The 17,065-nt window shown below is 41.1% G+C and overlaps 1 protein-coding gene across 1 annotated transcript in view; it reads left to right on the forward strand.

Annotated features, from left to right (window-relative positions):
• Window positions 1-7,329, forward strand: part of CACNA2D2 (calcium voltage-gated channel auxiliary subunit alpha2delta 2) — a 780,863-nt gene extending 773,534 nt beyond the window's left edge. The window contains exons 35-38 of the mRNA XM_053721110.1: window positions 2,008-2,131; window positions 2,261-2,370; window positions 2,875-2,957; window positions 3,149-7,329. Of these exons, the coding sequence (XP_053577085.1) occupies window positions 2,008-2,131; window positions 2,261-2,370; window positions 2,875-2,957; window positions 3,149-3,277 (446 nt within the window). The 3' untranslated portion in view covers window positions 3,278-7,329. The remainder of the gene's footprint in view (window positions 1-2,007; window positions 2,132-2,260; window positions 2,371-2,874; window positions 2,958-3,148) is intronic.
• The last annotated feature ends 9,736 nt before the right edge of the window (window positions 7,330-17,065 follow it).

The following is a 17,065-nucleotide window of genomic DNA, read 5'->3' on the forward strand; positions in this document are numbered from 1 at the left end:
TAAACTTTAAAAGACTGAAGCCTAAGAAAGCACAAGGCCCTGACAATATTTCTCCTGCTACTTTGAACATTGTGCTGACCGACTTGCACCTATTTTTACTGATCTTTTTAACAAGTCCTTAAAGGGACACTGAACCCAAATGTTCTCTTTCATGATTCAGATAGAGCATTCAATTTTAAGCAACTTTATCATTTACTCCTATTATCATTTTTCTTCGTTCTCTTGCTATCTTTATTTGAAAAAAAAGGCATCTAAGCTTTTTGTTTGGTTCAGTACTCTGGACAGCACTTTTTTATTGGTGGATGAATTTATCAACCAATCAGCAAGAACAACCCAAGTTGTTCACCAGAAATGGGCCGGCATCTTAACTTACATTCTTGCATTTCAAATAAAGATACCAAGAGAATGAAGAAAATTTGATAATAGGAGTAAATTAGAAAGTTACTTAAAATGGCATGCTCTATCTGAATCACAAAAGAAAAAAATTGGGTTCAGTGTCCCTTTAATATAATGTGTCGTACCAGCCTGTTTTAAAAGGAATGAAACCTATTTTTTTTTCTTTCATTATTCAGATAGAGCAGCAATTTTAAACAACTTTCTAATTTACTCCTATTATCAATTTTTCTTCGTACTCTTGGTATCTTTATTTGAAAAAGTAGGAATGTAAGCTTAGGAGCTGGCCCATTTTTGGTTCAGCACCTGGATAGCGCTTGCTGATTGGTGGCTAAAGAAGAAACAAGCGCTTTTGAGCACACATGATTACAGACCTGTCGCTCTTACATCTGTTATTGTGAAATGCTTTGGAGGAATTATGCTGTTACATCTAAAAGCCTTGACTGACACCCTTCAGGATTCATTTCTGTTCGCTTACAGATCTAACAGATCTGTGGATGATGCAATTAGTCTATTTTTATATTATATTTTACATCATTTAGATAATCCCCACACCTCATGTCCAAGTTGTATTTGTGGATTTCAGTTCTGCTTTTAATTCTGTTGTTTCTGATTTACTTTTTGCTAAACAACTTAAAGGGACATGAAGCCCAATTTTTTTTTTCTTTTGTGATTCAGATAGAGCACTTTCCAATTTATTTCTATTATCAAATTTGTTTTGTTCTCATGATATCATGTTGAATAGGAAGACCTAGGTAGGTTTATGAGCTGCTGATTGGTGGATGCTCATATAACTAGCTCCCAGTAATGCATTGAGGCTTCTTAAACAAAGGATAACAAGAGAATGAAGCCAATTAGATAATAGACGTATAATGGAAAATTGTTTAAAATGGTATGATCTGTCTGATTCATGAAAGAAAATGTTGGGTTTTATATCCCTTTAATGCGCCCTTTTCCAAATGCCATTGGCTTTATAGCATTTTAAAGGGATATGAAACCAATTTTTTTTCTTTCTTGATTCAGATAGAGCAAGCAATTTTAAACAACTTTCTTATTTACTTTTATCATAGGCCAAGGTTGAGAGTTTTACGAACTCGGATAAACCGTTTTCTGAATAGTTTACTTCTGTTATCAAATTAGCTTTGTTCTATTTCTATCCTTTGTTGAAAAGTCAACCTAGGTAGGATCATAGGAGCACAGAAGCGTGCACATGTTTATTGCAGAAGATGTTTTGCTGATAGAGTAGAATGGCTTTAAATTTGACAATTGCTTATCACACTTCTTCAACCCATGAAAAAAGCAAATTTAACAGATGGAAATAGAACCTTGAGAATGAGAAAGAAGGAATTATAATGTGGTTCAAAGGTTTCCTCTAGTTGGAGAAAACTGTGTGTCATTTAGAAACCAGCATAGATGCCGCCTGCGTGGAAAACTTCTTTATTAAAGGAAAATTAAACCTAAATGTAGTCTTTCATGACTTACTTAGAGCATACAACATTCCAAATTATTTTAAGTTTGGATAAGTGTGAGTTAAGAAGGTGATAATCTTGAAGGCATCTCTGGGGAGGGGTCACTTCTGAACAAGTTGTTTTCCTGTCTTCTACCCAATCACAGACGACGTCACAGGAGAGATTGTCGAGGCCAGGGAGGCAAGTTGCATCATGAAGCAGACCCAATATTACTTTGGCAACAGCAATTCAACGTATTCAGCCGGAATTGATTGCGGCCCGTGTTCCCGGTCAGTATTGTACCATATGTATGGTTTGTTAATGCTCATTCTTTGTACATGTGGGAACCACCTGGGTGGTTACATCTGTTCATTAATCAATATGCTTTCCCAGGCTGATTTCCTTTCTGTTATCTACAGGTACTTCCACGCTCAGAGACTATCAAATACAAATCTGCTGTTCGTTGTGGCTGAAAAACATATTTGCAGTGAGTGCGACTTCATGAAATTGGACCAGGCTGAGACACGCTGTATCCTTTATTTAGATTTAGAATGGCGACACAGGAAAGACTTGGATCATTGTTGACTTGAGATATAAAATGTTGCATTGGAACATTAATAAATTGCTGTTGGCTGGCAGCTGGCATTTGAAGGGTAACTTGATCAGTTTGAATCATAATAATGTGCTTAGATTAAAGGTTATTAATATAGGGGGAGTGTGAGATAATGATATGATTGGACTGAAGAGTGATCATATATTGAGACTGGAGGAAATATCACTCACAAACAGAAGATGGTATGTTACTTATATGTGTGGTAAATAGAAAGTACCAGTATTGCCCACTTAGCAGCTGGCTTCAAGCTGGTTGCATTGTCAAAATGATCTAGACAGTTGCATCAGAAAGCAATGATACCCAGCTCTACTTGAAGCTCCTCTGAGTGTTTTCTAACTTATTTTTCTTGAAGAACACTGTGAGTGTGAGATGTATGATTCTCCAGTAATGTGCTGTATAATGCCTTAACCCCTTTATCAGCCGAGGGACCTGAACAATGTGAACTTGTGCAGACACCTCGGTATCGGAAAGGTCCTCATGTCTGCTTTGATTACAATGTTATGGTGAGTGCAAAGGGAGAGAGCTTAGATCTTTCATAAAAGAGAGAGCATTACAGAGTCCCCAATACCCACACTTCAGGGTTTTAGTATATATAACTGAATAGATTCTAAAGTTTGTAGATCCCATCTAGACCAAAAATATTTTTTCCATATATATGAACTCTTTTCTAAAAAAATATCTCCCTTTTTTCCAGGAGGACACATCAGACTGTGGTCGGGGCTCCCTTTTCCAGCCGTCATGGCTACTTTTGGCATTGATCCAGGTGCTTCTTCTGTGTGTTGCCCCAGGCTGCTGCACACCTTCATGTGTCCGAAGTCTCTAGACCTTCCCCACTTCCCTTCTTCCATCACTGCGCCTTCCTGAGGCCACTTCCTGTTTCCTGATGTGGTTACCATGACAACTAGGTGCATTGGGCTTTTTTTACCACGATAACTACTACTTGATTGGGTTGAAGAAGGAGCCTCTACTATGCCTTAGGGAGTTACCATGGCAACTAGAAGAACTACATCATAGTTAGTAGATTAACTTCTTTTTCCAATGGCCATGGTAACCACGGCATTTCTGAAGACTTCCTGTTTCCTGTTCCATGGTACCCTTGCATAGTCCAGAAGGTTATATCTGACATCACTTGCTGTCTCTAAGGTGGGGGTCATGACCTCACTGTGACCCTTTGCTCCCTTTCCATTTCCCCTTTTATTTTATTATTTTGGCACCTACACTGAAGCCAGGGAGCACAGGTAACACAGTGATGACTTCATTTTCGCACATACCTGTGTCATTGTCACATGACTTGTCCCGGAAGTTCAGTTATCTCTCATTTTTGGAATATGCGCTGGGCCAGCATCGCTTGGGGGCGGTGACTTAGAGACACTGCACAGCAGCAAAAATCTGTATCTGTATGTAGAGCAAAATGCTAGTGAGCACTTCTCCATTTAGAGTGTCAGTCAAGAATATCAACTGTCCATGCAGTGCGTCCATCAGTGTGTCCTTTTATGGTCAAGCACACCAGTTCTTCATGCAGACCCTCATCATGAGCATCGATTCTATGTTCTAAGTAACTTGTACATCTCTATAAAGGCTTTGTTGACGCACGTTGGGCCTGCCGCAAAAAAAAGGCCATTGAATTGCGCTACATTGATTTAGATTTAATGATTTCACAGCTGTACTGCAGATGGCACAGACTGCTCAAAGACCTCCTTACAGTACCGTTCTGTAACCAAAGAAATAGTTCTGTGACCACTATTATCGAACGTAGTATGGATATACCATGAGGAGCAGTCTACTGCAGTATACAGCCAAAGCGAGTATGACTGCACACTTTAAAGCATCTTCCATCAAAAACTTTAAGGGGTCGCTTCACAAATTACCTATGTTCCAACTCTGACATTTCCAAACAGCAACAAAAAAAATGTTTTTTCTGGTCAGCCCATGTGTAAACAGTGCAACGCTCTGCACGTTAGTCTGTGTGAAGATTAGTGAAGCTGCGCAGGTTCCCGTGAGTGCAAGGGCACACATTACACTGCAGGCCACTGCCTATTACATGCACTGAGATGCTCTGCAGGCTGAGGCTTTTTTAATCTTATGTGTGTACTTAACATTACTATATAAGTTCCCTTTCTTTCCCTAAAGATGCTGTCCTAGGACATAGCACAATAACTATACAAGCACAGGGCATACTGTCCTCTCAAGCACTCACAGTACAATCCCTGGACAGGAAAGACGCACAATATGGCCTTCTCTGGCTGCTCTACAATAAGTCTTCAAACACAGCACAAACTAGGGGTGGGCTTGTGGCCTAAGGGCTAGTTTATTTACTTGGATAGTGCCTTTCAGGGCCTCGTACACTTCTGAATGGGCGTCGTACCCTGAGCTGTACTATCTGATCTTTAGTGGCCTGTGTCTGTGTTCATATAAGAAAACTAGATGCCAAAATGTAAACCCTGTGATTACTGTGTGACCTACTGACCCCTCCTATACCTCCCCTATATTAACAGATACCACCTTCCATTACCTACTGCTGTTGGTCTACAAGGCTCCTCCTAGTAACTCAAATACCAACCTTATAGTGCCATATACCTTCCAATGCTCCGTATAACCCCTGATCCTCATACTGCTCCTTATAACCCCTCTCTATAACCTTCCCTGAAGTTCCTTAAAATGTCTCCTGATCCATATAACCTCCCTACTCCGTATAGCGCCTCCCTATAACTCCTATTAACCTAAATACCTATTTTACAGTGCCATATACAGTTCATCTAACTTCTTCCCATAACACGTATTTCTCCATGAATCCCTCCTTGTATCTACTACTTTTCTCCATTTACCCCCACATACTTCCTCCTATTGGTTCATTTAACCCCTTCTTGTAACCCTCCTGTATCTTCTTTTAGCCCGTCACTATAACGCTTCTTATTACTTGATTTAACCCTTTAGTATGTCTCCAGTATCTCCATTTACCCCTATATTGCCTCCTATTACTGTATTTAACCTCTCCCAATGACTCTACTATTGCTCCATAAAACTAAAACTCCACCTCTTGCTCCATACAAATCTCTGTTGCTCCCTATAACTGCACTATAACTCTTCCTGTTACTATGTACAACTCTTTCTGTTACTGTGTATTACCCTTCTCATATCTCCTATTACTACTGCACATAATGTATCCACCCATAAAGCACCTCCATCATCTTTATCTGTGCCGTCCGTACACCCTGCCTCTCTGCACCCTATTTTCTCCATCTCTTTTTCTACTTCTCCACTTATTCTCCTGGAGTGAACATCTCATCTATTTGGAATCCCTTTTCATACTGTTGTTAATTCGTTGCTTCCTTATATGTTTTGCAAACAAAGCAGAAATTTATTTTGTCCGCTGTTAATTAACGACAAAACAAAATAAACAAATGCAACATTAATTTATTTTTTATTCTCTATCTATTAGAGAAACTGAAAGGAAAAAAAATGTATTGATTCATTTAGTTGATGTAAATTAAAGGGACAGTCTACTCCATAATTTTTAATATTTTAAAAGATAAATAATCCCTTTATTACCCATTCCCTAGTATCACATAACCAACACAATTATATTAATATATTTTTTACCTCTGTAATTACCTTGTATCTAAGCCTCTGCAGACTGCCCCCTTATTTCAGTTCTTTTGAGAGACTTGCTTTTAGCCAATCAGTGCTGACTCTTAAATAACTCCACGGGAGTGAGCACACTATTAACTATATGGCACACATGATCTAGCACTGTCTAACTGTGAAAAACTGTCAAAATGCACTGAGATAAGAGGTGGCCTTCAAGGGCTTAGAAATTAGCAATTGAACCTACCTAGGTTTAGCTTTCATCAAAGAATACCAAGAGAGCAAAGCAAATTTGATGATAAAGGTAAATTGGAAAGTTGTTTAAAATTGCATGCCATATCTGAATCATGAAAGTTCAATTTTGAATAGACTGTCCCTTTAAATATTGTTGAAAAAAAGTTAGCTTTGTTTTTTGTTGCATCATGAATAACGAATCAGTGAAAATTTCTACTCTTTTGACCCTCTAACCACTGCGCCCCCGATGTCCTACTCTGAACTCAAATTTACCTCTTCACTCAGCCTCCTCCGTACTCACAAATTTCTCTCTGCCATATCTAGTAATCTCTGCACTTTTTCTCCATTGCAACTGGATACCCACTTCTATCTCATACGTTGTATTTTACCCTTTCTTAGATTCCTTAATCTCTTATGATTAACACCCATTCTACTCCCTTATGTCTTCTCATCTGAACTTCACCCTCTTTTAAAGTTCTTGTCTTCCATTACCTCTGGTATAGCTCACTAAGCTACCTATCATATAATTATCCTCCTCTGCCAAGATATGCCACATGCTGCCCTCCGCGCGAACTTGGGGAGGGGGGGAGGGGTAGCTGGGCTGCGGATGCATTAATTAAATTTGTTAATGGTCATTTTGCTTGTAGCTTTTTGCGTGTGTGTTTTGGGCCTTGTTTTTGGGAATGTGACTGTGCTATGAGGGTTGGTTTGTGTCTGCACCAGGCATCCGTTTGCTCTCGTTCTTGTCAGATCCTCCATTCAAAAACAAAAGATATTGGGATATAAAATATAAATACGTATAAATATATATAAATATATATATATGAATATATTGGAGGCTCGAGGGTCATCACTGCTGAAATTTCTCTCCATCAGTTAGTGGCTTTTTTCCGTTAACTGGAGCAAAGTTTATTTTCTATTTATTTATTTATTTGTACAGAAAAAGTGACAGAAAAGTTTGTAAGATATTGTGCGTGTGTGATTTACTTGTAAAATATTTTCAAATGGTTTATTACAGAGAATCAGTTAATAAATAATGTGCATATTTTCACTTCACCTGTCGTCTCTGATATCATTTTGTCTTGTGTTTTGGAACATAATATTTTTGCTAATGAAAAAAAAAAAATGAAATTTCAGTAATATTTCAAACATTTAATAACGTACCCTATTCTTTGCCTTTCGTCCTTATGGAGGGTTGTACTCTTTGGAATGGGACTGGAGTTTGAAGTAGTCCTGTCAGCCTCTCAGTGAGAGCCTGGATGAAAGTTAGAGTTCGGAGATGCAGGGAGAGTCTTTCTGTGAAACCATCCCGACTCATGTTAACAGCTCCACCAGCAATTAGTGTTGATGCGTTTCGCTGCCTGCTTTCTTCTCTCAAGTCCATGTCAGAAGTGATGCTACTATCTGTCGCACTTGAAGGGCCGTGTTCCTGTTCCACGGCGTAGATTCCAGTCAGATCGCTTAATTTTACTTTCATCATACTGTAAACGATTGTTTATCCGAGAGGGGCTACAACCTTTCGGGGATAACTTTAATACAGGGTGTCAGTGAGGCTCCTTTGTATCTTGAAATCAAGGGTTAATATCTCCTAAGGGGGGTTATTGAACAGGGGGGTCTTTAATCATGTTTGTTATGTGATTCTGTTTGCTAATGTGTAGTGACACTTAGGCTCACGGCTTTTTCGGAACATAACGGCCTATGGCAAGTGACGCGGCTTTAAGGTTTGGTGCGTTTCTTCATGGACTGCACGGTACACCTTGTGACCAGGCGTGATTACGCTTTTACTCTCCATTTCCGCATTCCTGACTGTGTGACGATGGAAAAATTCTGGTTCGCTGGTGTCTGGGTCCTAGGAGGTGGTGAGTGCCCCAGCCATTGGGGGTGTAAGGTGCCGTTTATATTTTTTTTTTATTGGTCCATACTTTCAATATCCCAGTTATGGAGGATTCAGATTTTTTTGGATACGGATGTCTCTGATTCAGATTCTACTTCTTGCAAAGAATATGAATTGGCCCGGGTGATACATGGCCATCAGTTATGTTCCAAATGCCCTTTTAGAGTGCTCCGTTCCTCGGGATCGGGGAATCGGGTCCACTGAGCCATCCGCCTCTGGGGATGCTGTTTATCGTGAGGCGTGTTCCCTACAACCATCCCTTACTACGCATGCAGGTGACCCAAATGCTGCTTATCCTTCTCTGGGAGGTGGCTTGTTTCCTCCGGAGGTTACAGCACGGTTCCGCATGGCCATATCCTTGGCGCCGGGATATCTCCCAGGAGTGTGTTTACAATATTGTCCATGCTCTGTTAACCAGGGCTCGTCAGGCGTGGGATCGCCTGGTCCAGTTCAGCCTTCTGGAAGAGCGAATGCCCCTGAGACTTCAGGGGGGCAACCATCGGGGCCAGGGTCCTCATTTGCCCCGGCGGAGGTAAGTTTTGCCTTTCGTTAAAGACTGGCGCACCTTCGTGTTCTACTGAGGCACGTTTTGGCAATGCTGGAGGATCCCACTCTTAACAGTTGGGGGATTCTTAGTATTCCTCTTCTACTGGTATGCAGGTTTAGACATAAGGGGATGAAGTAATCTTCTTATAGTCTTCTTTTATTTGAGTATTCTTTCCAGTTCTGAGCTTGGAAGTATCGGATCCCTGTTCAGCTGGTCCTGCGGGGGGTCCGTTTTTCCTGGGCGATAACCTGCTGGTTACCCTATCTTTTATTTTTATTCAGTTAGGATGGATTTTATTTGATTTGAAGCTCATGTTTGTTATTATATTTCATTTGGAAATTTTCTTCTCTGGAATTGATACTCGCGGGATTGAATTCAGTCCTCATTGGCCTTTTTAATTTAGTCAGCCGGTGCTCCACTGAGATCCGCTGCGACATATCAGTTGGTTCCCAATTTCTGTGGGAACTAGTGTACCCTCCTCCCTGTAGGAGGTTGGAGGTTCGGAGGATTTTAAGTCCTTCATTCCGCCAGTTCCTGATGGACTTGCCTTCCGAGGTTTCATTAGGATTGCCCTTTTAGGATTTGTTCCCTTATTATATTCTCTTCCTTCGGGTCGAGGCTGTCTGGACCTTGTCCTTCTTTTTTCTTGGTGGCTTTTGGCCATTTAAGTAAGGAAGTTAGGGGCCTTGTGGCTCTTTCTGCTTCCGGGAGTTAGTCGTTTCCATATCGGGGACGATAGCCTGTGTTGTCTCCTTCTTTCCACTGCTAGCTTTTGCTTCGGATCTTCCGCCAGGGCTTGGGATGCTCTGCATTCTTCTCCCTTGGGTGTTGTCCTACGGAAAGATAATCTGAGAGGATTATGGAGACTAGTCTATTTCTGAACCTCTTTTTTTGGATGACGTTTTTCTTGTAATTATTCCCTTCAGGAGTGTTGTCCATTGTGCCTTGGGTTCTACTGTAGAGTGGCTTCGTGACTTTGTCATTGTCTTGCTCCTTTTTGGTAGGGAGTTTGTCTCCTACTAGGGGTGTTTTATCTCTTTGGGCTTAGAATTTTACGAGTGAGTCCTGTACCCGTTTTCCGGGTGGGTTAGCCCGGATCACATTCCCTGTGATGTCTGCTCTGCTTTAGATGGGAAGGGATATGTGGTGTAGTGGTTGGCTCCACCACTTCTGAAGCAGAAGGTTGTGTGTTTGAACCCAGGCAAATCTCCTGTTTTCTAATCTGACGTGTGCTTCTGGTGTCAGCTAGCCTTCCAAAGTGGAAGTTTTTCCCCTGGGGGTATAGTTTGTTTTAGTCTGCCCCGGGTCCTGGGTTCTTGTCACTGGTCCTTCTTTAGATGTTTGGAGACTTATGTTCCTGTGGACTGTTCAGGACAGGGTTCTTGTCTCTGATCCTTCTTGGAAGGTCTGGAGAATTTATGATCCTGTTGGACTGGTTTGGGAGGACCCAGTGTTGTCAGTGGGGAACTGTTTGCCCTTTTTTGGTGAGGGAGTTTGTCTCTATTGCAATCAACAGTTGTGTCCAGATGATTCGTCTTTCGGTCCTGGATTTTGATCAGGCTACGGCTTCCTCATGTCATTGTGGGCATGTGCTCTGTTTTTTGTCTGTTCTCTCCCCTTTTGCAGGGGGGGGGGGAAGTTGGACTACCTCAGTACTGGCTGGTGCTCGGAGGTCGGAGCAAGTAACTTTTATTTATGTTATGCAGGGGGCAGCATACTGCGGCTCGGTGGCTTGTCCTCTACCAACTGTTGGAAATTATCCCTGTTGAAAATGACAGGGGTATTGTGCCAGGACTTTCTAAGGTGGTCTATTTGCATTTTTTCTATACCAAGTCCTAGGGGGTTCTCCTTGGGAGTGCCCTTAATTGTAGAAGAGCGGATTGGGTTGGCATCCGAACTCTGTTGGGGGGTGAGCTCCTCTCCATTTTCCATTCCCCAGGGGGTTCGGGATCACCTTGTTCCCCTTGTCTATCAGACATACCTATCGCTTGGGCTAGTCTGATGCTTGGAGCAGGATCTGAGATCTGTTTGCTCTGCTAAATTAGTACTCGAGTTATGCGAGTTTTTGGTGAGCCTTTCTTGGGGGGCTCTGTTTATCTCTCACGTTCATCTTGTGTTAAGGTCTGGCTGCATTCTTGGGAGTCGTCTTTGGATGACGGTAGAGTGCAGTGTTTTGGCTCTTCAGGTGTCGACGTCAGGTGTTCGCCTAAATGAGCTTGGAATGCGAAGCTTAGGATTTCTGAATATTTAGATATTCTGAGCTGCTTTTGGAGACCTTTGTCTTCGGTTGTTTCCAGGATGTGGACACACTCTGCTTAGGGAAGATTCTCTTCTCTGTTCTGACTGCAGGATTTTTGATCCCTTGGATGCTGTGCAGACTGGGGTTTGGGTCTGCCTCCCTTTCTTTCTGCTGGATCGGTTGGGTTCTTGTTAGCTTGGCCCTTATTTTCGGGGTTTTCGCTTTGTGTTCTTGGGGTTCGTTTGTGCCCTACTTCGTGGTTCTTTGGAGTCTTTTATTGGATGTCTTTTCCGTGGCCTTTTCTCCTTTTTGGTTGAATTGGCGGTTAAACCCTTTCTCTAGTAAGGGGTGTGTTGTGGGACCGACTGTCGGGTGATGGTGTCTCTTCGGAGGCTAGTTTGGCTCAGTCGAGTCTAGTTTCTGCGGTCTCTAGCAAGGTTATGGACTTCTGCGGGTCAGTGTCCTTGGGCCTTTTCCTTTTTTCTTGGCTTCAGACGAAGCTGGTTTTTGTTTGGGTAGGAATTTTTCAGGCCTGGTGCCCTCAGAATGGGCCACCTCTTTGTACCCTCCCGTTTTAGCATTCAGTGTCCTCTATAGCTTGGGTATTGTTTCCCAAAAGTAATGAATGCAGCTGTGGACTCTTTCCATTTATGAAGAAAAACTTAAATTATGCTTACCTGATAATTTTCTTTTCTTCAGACGGAAAGAGTCTACAGCTCCCCGCCCATATTTTTATGTGGGGCGTCTGTTATTTTTGTTCTTCTGACACCTTTTCACCCTGATATTTCTCCTACTGTTCCTTGTCCCTCGGCAGAATGACTGGGGGATAGGGGAAGTGGGAGGAGTATTTAAGCCTTTGGCTGGGGTGTATTTGCCTCCTCCTGGTGGCCAGGTGCTGAGTCCCCAAAAGTAATAAATGCAGCTGTGGACTCCTCTTTCCGTCTGAAGAAAAGAAAATTATCAGGTAAGCATAATTTAAGTTTTTTTTCTTCTTTCATGAATCAGTTAGAGAAGATAATTTTAAGTAACTTTCTAGTTTACTCCTATTATCAATTTTTCTTCGTTCTCTTGCTATCTTTATTTGAAAAAGAAGGCATCTAAGCTAAGGAGCCAGCCAATTCAGCCCCGAGACAGCACTTGCTTATTGGTGGGAACATTTAGCCACTAATCAGCAAGCACAACCCAGGTTGTGAACCGAAAATGGGCCGGCTACTAAACTTACATTCTTGCTTTTCAAATAAAGATAGCAAGAGAATAAAGAAAAATGTATAAAAGGAGTAAATTAGAAAGTTGATTAAAATTGCCTGCTCTATCTGAATCATGAAAGAAACAATCTGGGTTCAGTGTCTCTTAAACCCTGAAGAGCGAGGCAGGTTTCTTAAACTTAACGGGACATAAATTTAAAGGGACATAAATTTAAAGGGACATAAAACCCAATTTTTTTCTTTCTTATTTAAGTTACAGGGGTAGATTTAAATATACACATCTGCTTTGTTCTGATAAAGAATTCTCACTGGAATGGCCCTTGTTTCCGTGTGAGCCTTCAGGTTCGCCAGAAACAGCAGTTATGAAGTAGCGATCTAAAGACCGCTGCTCCATAACTTTTCCGCTGCCTCTGAGGCTGCGGAAATCAATCCGCCCGATTTTATACGATAGGGCTGATTGACACCCCCTGCTAGCGGCCAATCTATTGGCCGCAAATCTGCAGGGGGCGGCATTGCACAAGCAGTTCTGGTGAACTGCTTGTGCAATGATAAATGCAGACAGCATATGCTGTCTGCATTTAGTGATGTCTGTCGGACATGGTACGCTACAGCGTATCATGTCGGACAGACATTGGTAAATCTACCCCATAGAATGTGATTTTAAACAACTTTACAATTTATTTCCATTATTTAATTTGTTTAAATGGATACCTAGGTAGACTCAGAAGCTACTAATTGATGGCTGCAGACATTTGCCTCATGTTTTTGGATCTACCAATGCATTTAGCTAGCTCCCAGCAATGCATTGCTGCTTTTCAATGAAGGATATCAAGAGAATAAAGTAAATTAGATAATAGAAGTAAATTGGAAAATGGTTTAAAATTGTATTCTCTTTTTTTAATCATATAGATTTTAAGGAATACATGATGTCTCATACATCAAACCAAGACCGCTAGCAATGTGAAAAAAATGGAAAAACTTCCGGAACCTGTTTGCAAAATAGCTTCTAGAAGTGTTATTTTATTAAATGGGAAGCAGAGAATTCAATGTATGATACATCCTTCCTTTAGGTTTATTTTTGTATATGAGAAAAATGTTATTTGGCAATACAACCCTTTTAAATGGGTGGAGCTTGCAGGGAAACCAGACCTCCTTATCTCATCACTTTCTATAAACATAAATGTTTTTTTTAATCTTATTTCTCTCTGTATACCAAAGCCCAATACTAGAAAGAACAGTTGAAAATGAGCATTTTATTATAACTCCAACCTCCCACTGGGGTGTAATTTCATCTGCTTGCTATGTTTACATTACTTTTTCTAGCCAATACCTTTGTATGGAAATCTTTCTTATAGGTGGGACTATGGCAGACAAAACAGCTGTTTCTAATACCAAAATAAAAGTAAAGATGCTATTTCTAAACAATTTAATACACCTCAGCAAGTTGTATGGATGTGTGGGAACAAATTAAAGGGGAGACAATTTTACAGTAGATCGTCCTTTATCATAACAAAGCAGATGTGTATATTTAAAGGAATTCTCACTGGACAGGACAACTTTTGTCTTGGTTATCTCGCTAATACGCAGGAAGTGCTGATCATGGGTGTTCCAGAGCCATGGTTTGGATTTTACCGTAGATATGGAATTTAAAATGAGTTATTTCGCCAGTGAAGGATCTTCAGAATTTATTGGTCACATCTAACTATTTCAAAGCTGAAGAGTTTGTATTATTTCTATTACCCTTGAACGAGTTTCAAGTTTTTCGTTTATTTTTTGCATATTTTGAACTCTTTATAGAGGTTGTCTAATTAATTTGTTCTGTAATGTATGAAAACATTTTCTGTGATGCCGGTATTCTTCAATGTGAAAAGCACAAAATGACAGGGGCACCACTAAATGTATTAAACTTTATTAAAAGACCTAACTCTGTCAAATTAACTGGTTTTCAAGCCTGTCCTCCGGCCTCCCTAACAGGCCAGAGTTTTAGGATTACCTGGGATGAGAGCAGGTAAAATAACCATGTTTATTAATCAGCTGATTATTTCACCTGTGCTCCAGTTCCAATATCCTCAAAATCTGGCCTTTTATGGAGGTCTAAGTACAGGTTTGAAAACCAGAGTACCATTTCAAGAGGCAGTGCCAAAAGTGGCTAATGTTTACACAGAAGGCCAAAGATAGACATTTGCAGTTCAAGCACTACCAGAGCACCATTTCCAGAGGCAGTGCCAAGGAGGCCAATGTCCACTTATAAGGCCAGACATAGTCCATTGCAGAATAAGCACTACTAGAGAACCATTTCAAAAGGCAGTACCAAAGAAGGCCAATGTTTACTCAGAAGACCAGAGATAGCCCATTGCAGAACAAGCACTGCCAGAGTACTATTTCCATAGGCAGTGCCGAACGAGGCCAATGTCTACTTAATATGCCAGAGATTGTCCATTGCAGAACAAGCACTACAACAGCACCATTTCAAGAGGCAGTGCCAAAGGAGGCCAAAGTCCACTCAGAAGGCCAGAGATACTCTATTGCCATTCAAGCAATACCAGAGCACCATTTTCAGAGGCAGTGCTAAAGGAGGCCAGGGTTCACCCAGAAGGCCAGAGATAGTCCATTGCAGTTCCTAGTGAGGCCAATGTCCACTCAAAAGGTCAAAGATATCCCGTTGCAGAACAAGCACTACCAGAGTACCATTTCAAGAGGCAGCACCAAAGGAGGCCAATGTCCCTTCAGAAGGCCAGAGATAGTCCTTTGCAGTTCAAGCACTACCAGAACACCATTTCCAGAGGCAGTGCCAAAGGAGGCCAGTAATCACTCAGAAGGCCAGAGATAGTCCATTGCAAAACAAGCACTACTAGAGCAACATTTCAAGAAGCAGTGCCAAAGGAGACCAATATCTACTCAGAAGGCCAGATATAGTCTATTGCAGAACAAGCACTACCAGAGCACAATTTCAAGAGGCAGTGCCAAAGGTGGCCCATGTCCACTCAGAAGGCCAGAGATAGCCCTTTGCAGTTCAAGCACTGCCAGAGTTCCATTTCCACAGGCAGTGCCAAAGGAGTCTAATGTCCACTCAGAAGGCCAGAGATAGTTCATTACAGAACAAGCACTACCAAAGCACAATTTCAAGAGGCAGTACCAAAGGTGGCCATTGTCCACTCAAAAGGCCAAAGATAGTCCATTGCAGAACAAGCACTACCACAGCACCATTTCAAGAGGCAGTGCTAAATGAGGTCAATGTCCACTCAAAAGTCCAGAGATAGTTCATTGCAGAGCAAGAACTACCAGAGCAAAATTTCAAGAGGCAGTTGATAGGGAGACCAATGTCCACTCAGTAGGCCAGAGATAGTCCATTGCAGTTCAAGCACTACCAGAGCACCATTTCCACAAGCAGTGCCAAACAAGGCTAATGTCCATTCAGAAAGCCAGAGATAGTCCATTGCAGAACAAGAACTACCAGAGCACAATTTCAAGAGGCAGTGCCAAAGGTGACCAATGTCCACTTAGAAGGCCAGAGATAGTCCATTGCATAACAAGCACTACTAGAGCAACATTTCAAGAGGCAGTTCCTAGTGAGGCCAGTGTCCACTCAGAAGGCCAGAGATAGTTCATTGCAGAACAAGCACTACCAGAGTACCATTTCAAGAGTCAGAGCCAAAGGAGGCCAATGTCCCTTTTAGAAGGCTAAAGATAGTCCATTGCAGTTCAAGCACTACCCGAACACCATTTCCAGAGGCAGTGCCTAGGGAGGCCAGTGATCACTCAGAAGGCCAGAGATAGTCCATTGCAAAACAAGCACTACCAAAGCACCATTTTGTCAGGTCAAGTTATCAGGACCACCCTTTTAAAGTAGTCGACACTGTTAGATATCTGGGTTTATATCTTCATAAAAACCCTAAAAAATTGTATAAATTAAATTTGTATCCCCTATTCCAAAAGGTTAAATTGGATCTTGAGCTGTGGGCATCTTTTCTCTTACCTATCTCTGTACGAGTGAATTTAATTAAATCAACTATTATACCCTCTTTAAAATTTGCCTCTATTTATTTCAAATGTGGATATACGTAAGCTATATTCGTCGCAATCTAGATTTATCTGGGGCGGCAAGGAATTGCGTATCTCTCTAAATAGATAAATGCAAAATCGGAATTCAGCAGGACTCGCTCTGCCCAATCCCAGGTTATATAAAATGTTCACGTTGATTAAAATTGCCTTAGATTGGATTACAGATATTAATAACTCTGCCTCTATTGATCTAGAAAGCCATCTTATTGCTCCCTTTTCATTAAAAGCCATTCTACATAGTTCTCTTAAAAAATATCCCCTCAAATAGCCATTAAATATCTATTAAAAATGTAATTATAGCATGCCACGAGTTCTGTCTATGGCAAAAGTGGCACGGCACCAGACTATTTAAAATGTATCCCCATAATCGGTAATCCAGATTTTATCCCAGAAATCCATCAAAAAGTATTTAGACTATCGTAGAAAAAAGATCTTAAGTTTATTCATCAAACAGTATCAGAAAATGGGCATATTCTGTTGGCTGAAGTTCTTTTTCAGCAATTTAACCTACACAGAAACAATATATTTGCTTATTTTCAGCTTCGCCACTGGGCTCATTATGTGATTGGTCTGAGATTAATACATGTATCATTAAGTCTCCTGTATGACATTATGCTGGCTAAACAAAACTTACCATTACTTAATAATCTATGTAATATTTGGGCAGTTTCTTTTCCCTCCATAGATATAGAAAAGATTAGACAGAGCTTTACAGCCTTAGGGCTCACTTCCATTGAGCCGTTAAAAATGGAGCCGTAAGTTATCAAAGCAACCGACAGCTAAAAGTAATTTAAGGCTCCATTTTAGCACCAGGTTTCCATTGAAAATGTTTCCGCTTTGCACGC

The sequence above is a fragment of the Bombina bombina genome, chromosome 7 (assembly GCF_027579735.1).
Source record: "Bombina bombina isolate aBomBom1 chromosome 7, aBomBom1.pri, whole genome shotgun sequence".
In the NCBI taxonomy this organism is placed as follows: Eukaryota; Metazoa; Chordata; class Amphibia; order Anura; family Bombinatoridae; genus Bombina; species Bombina bombina.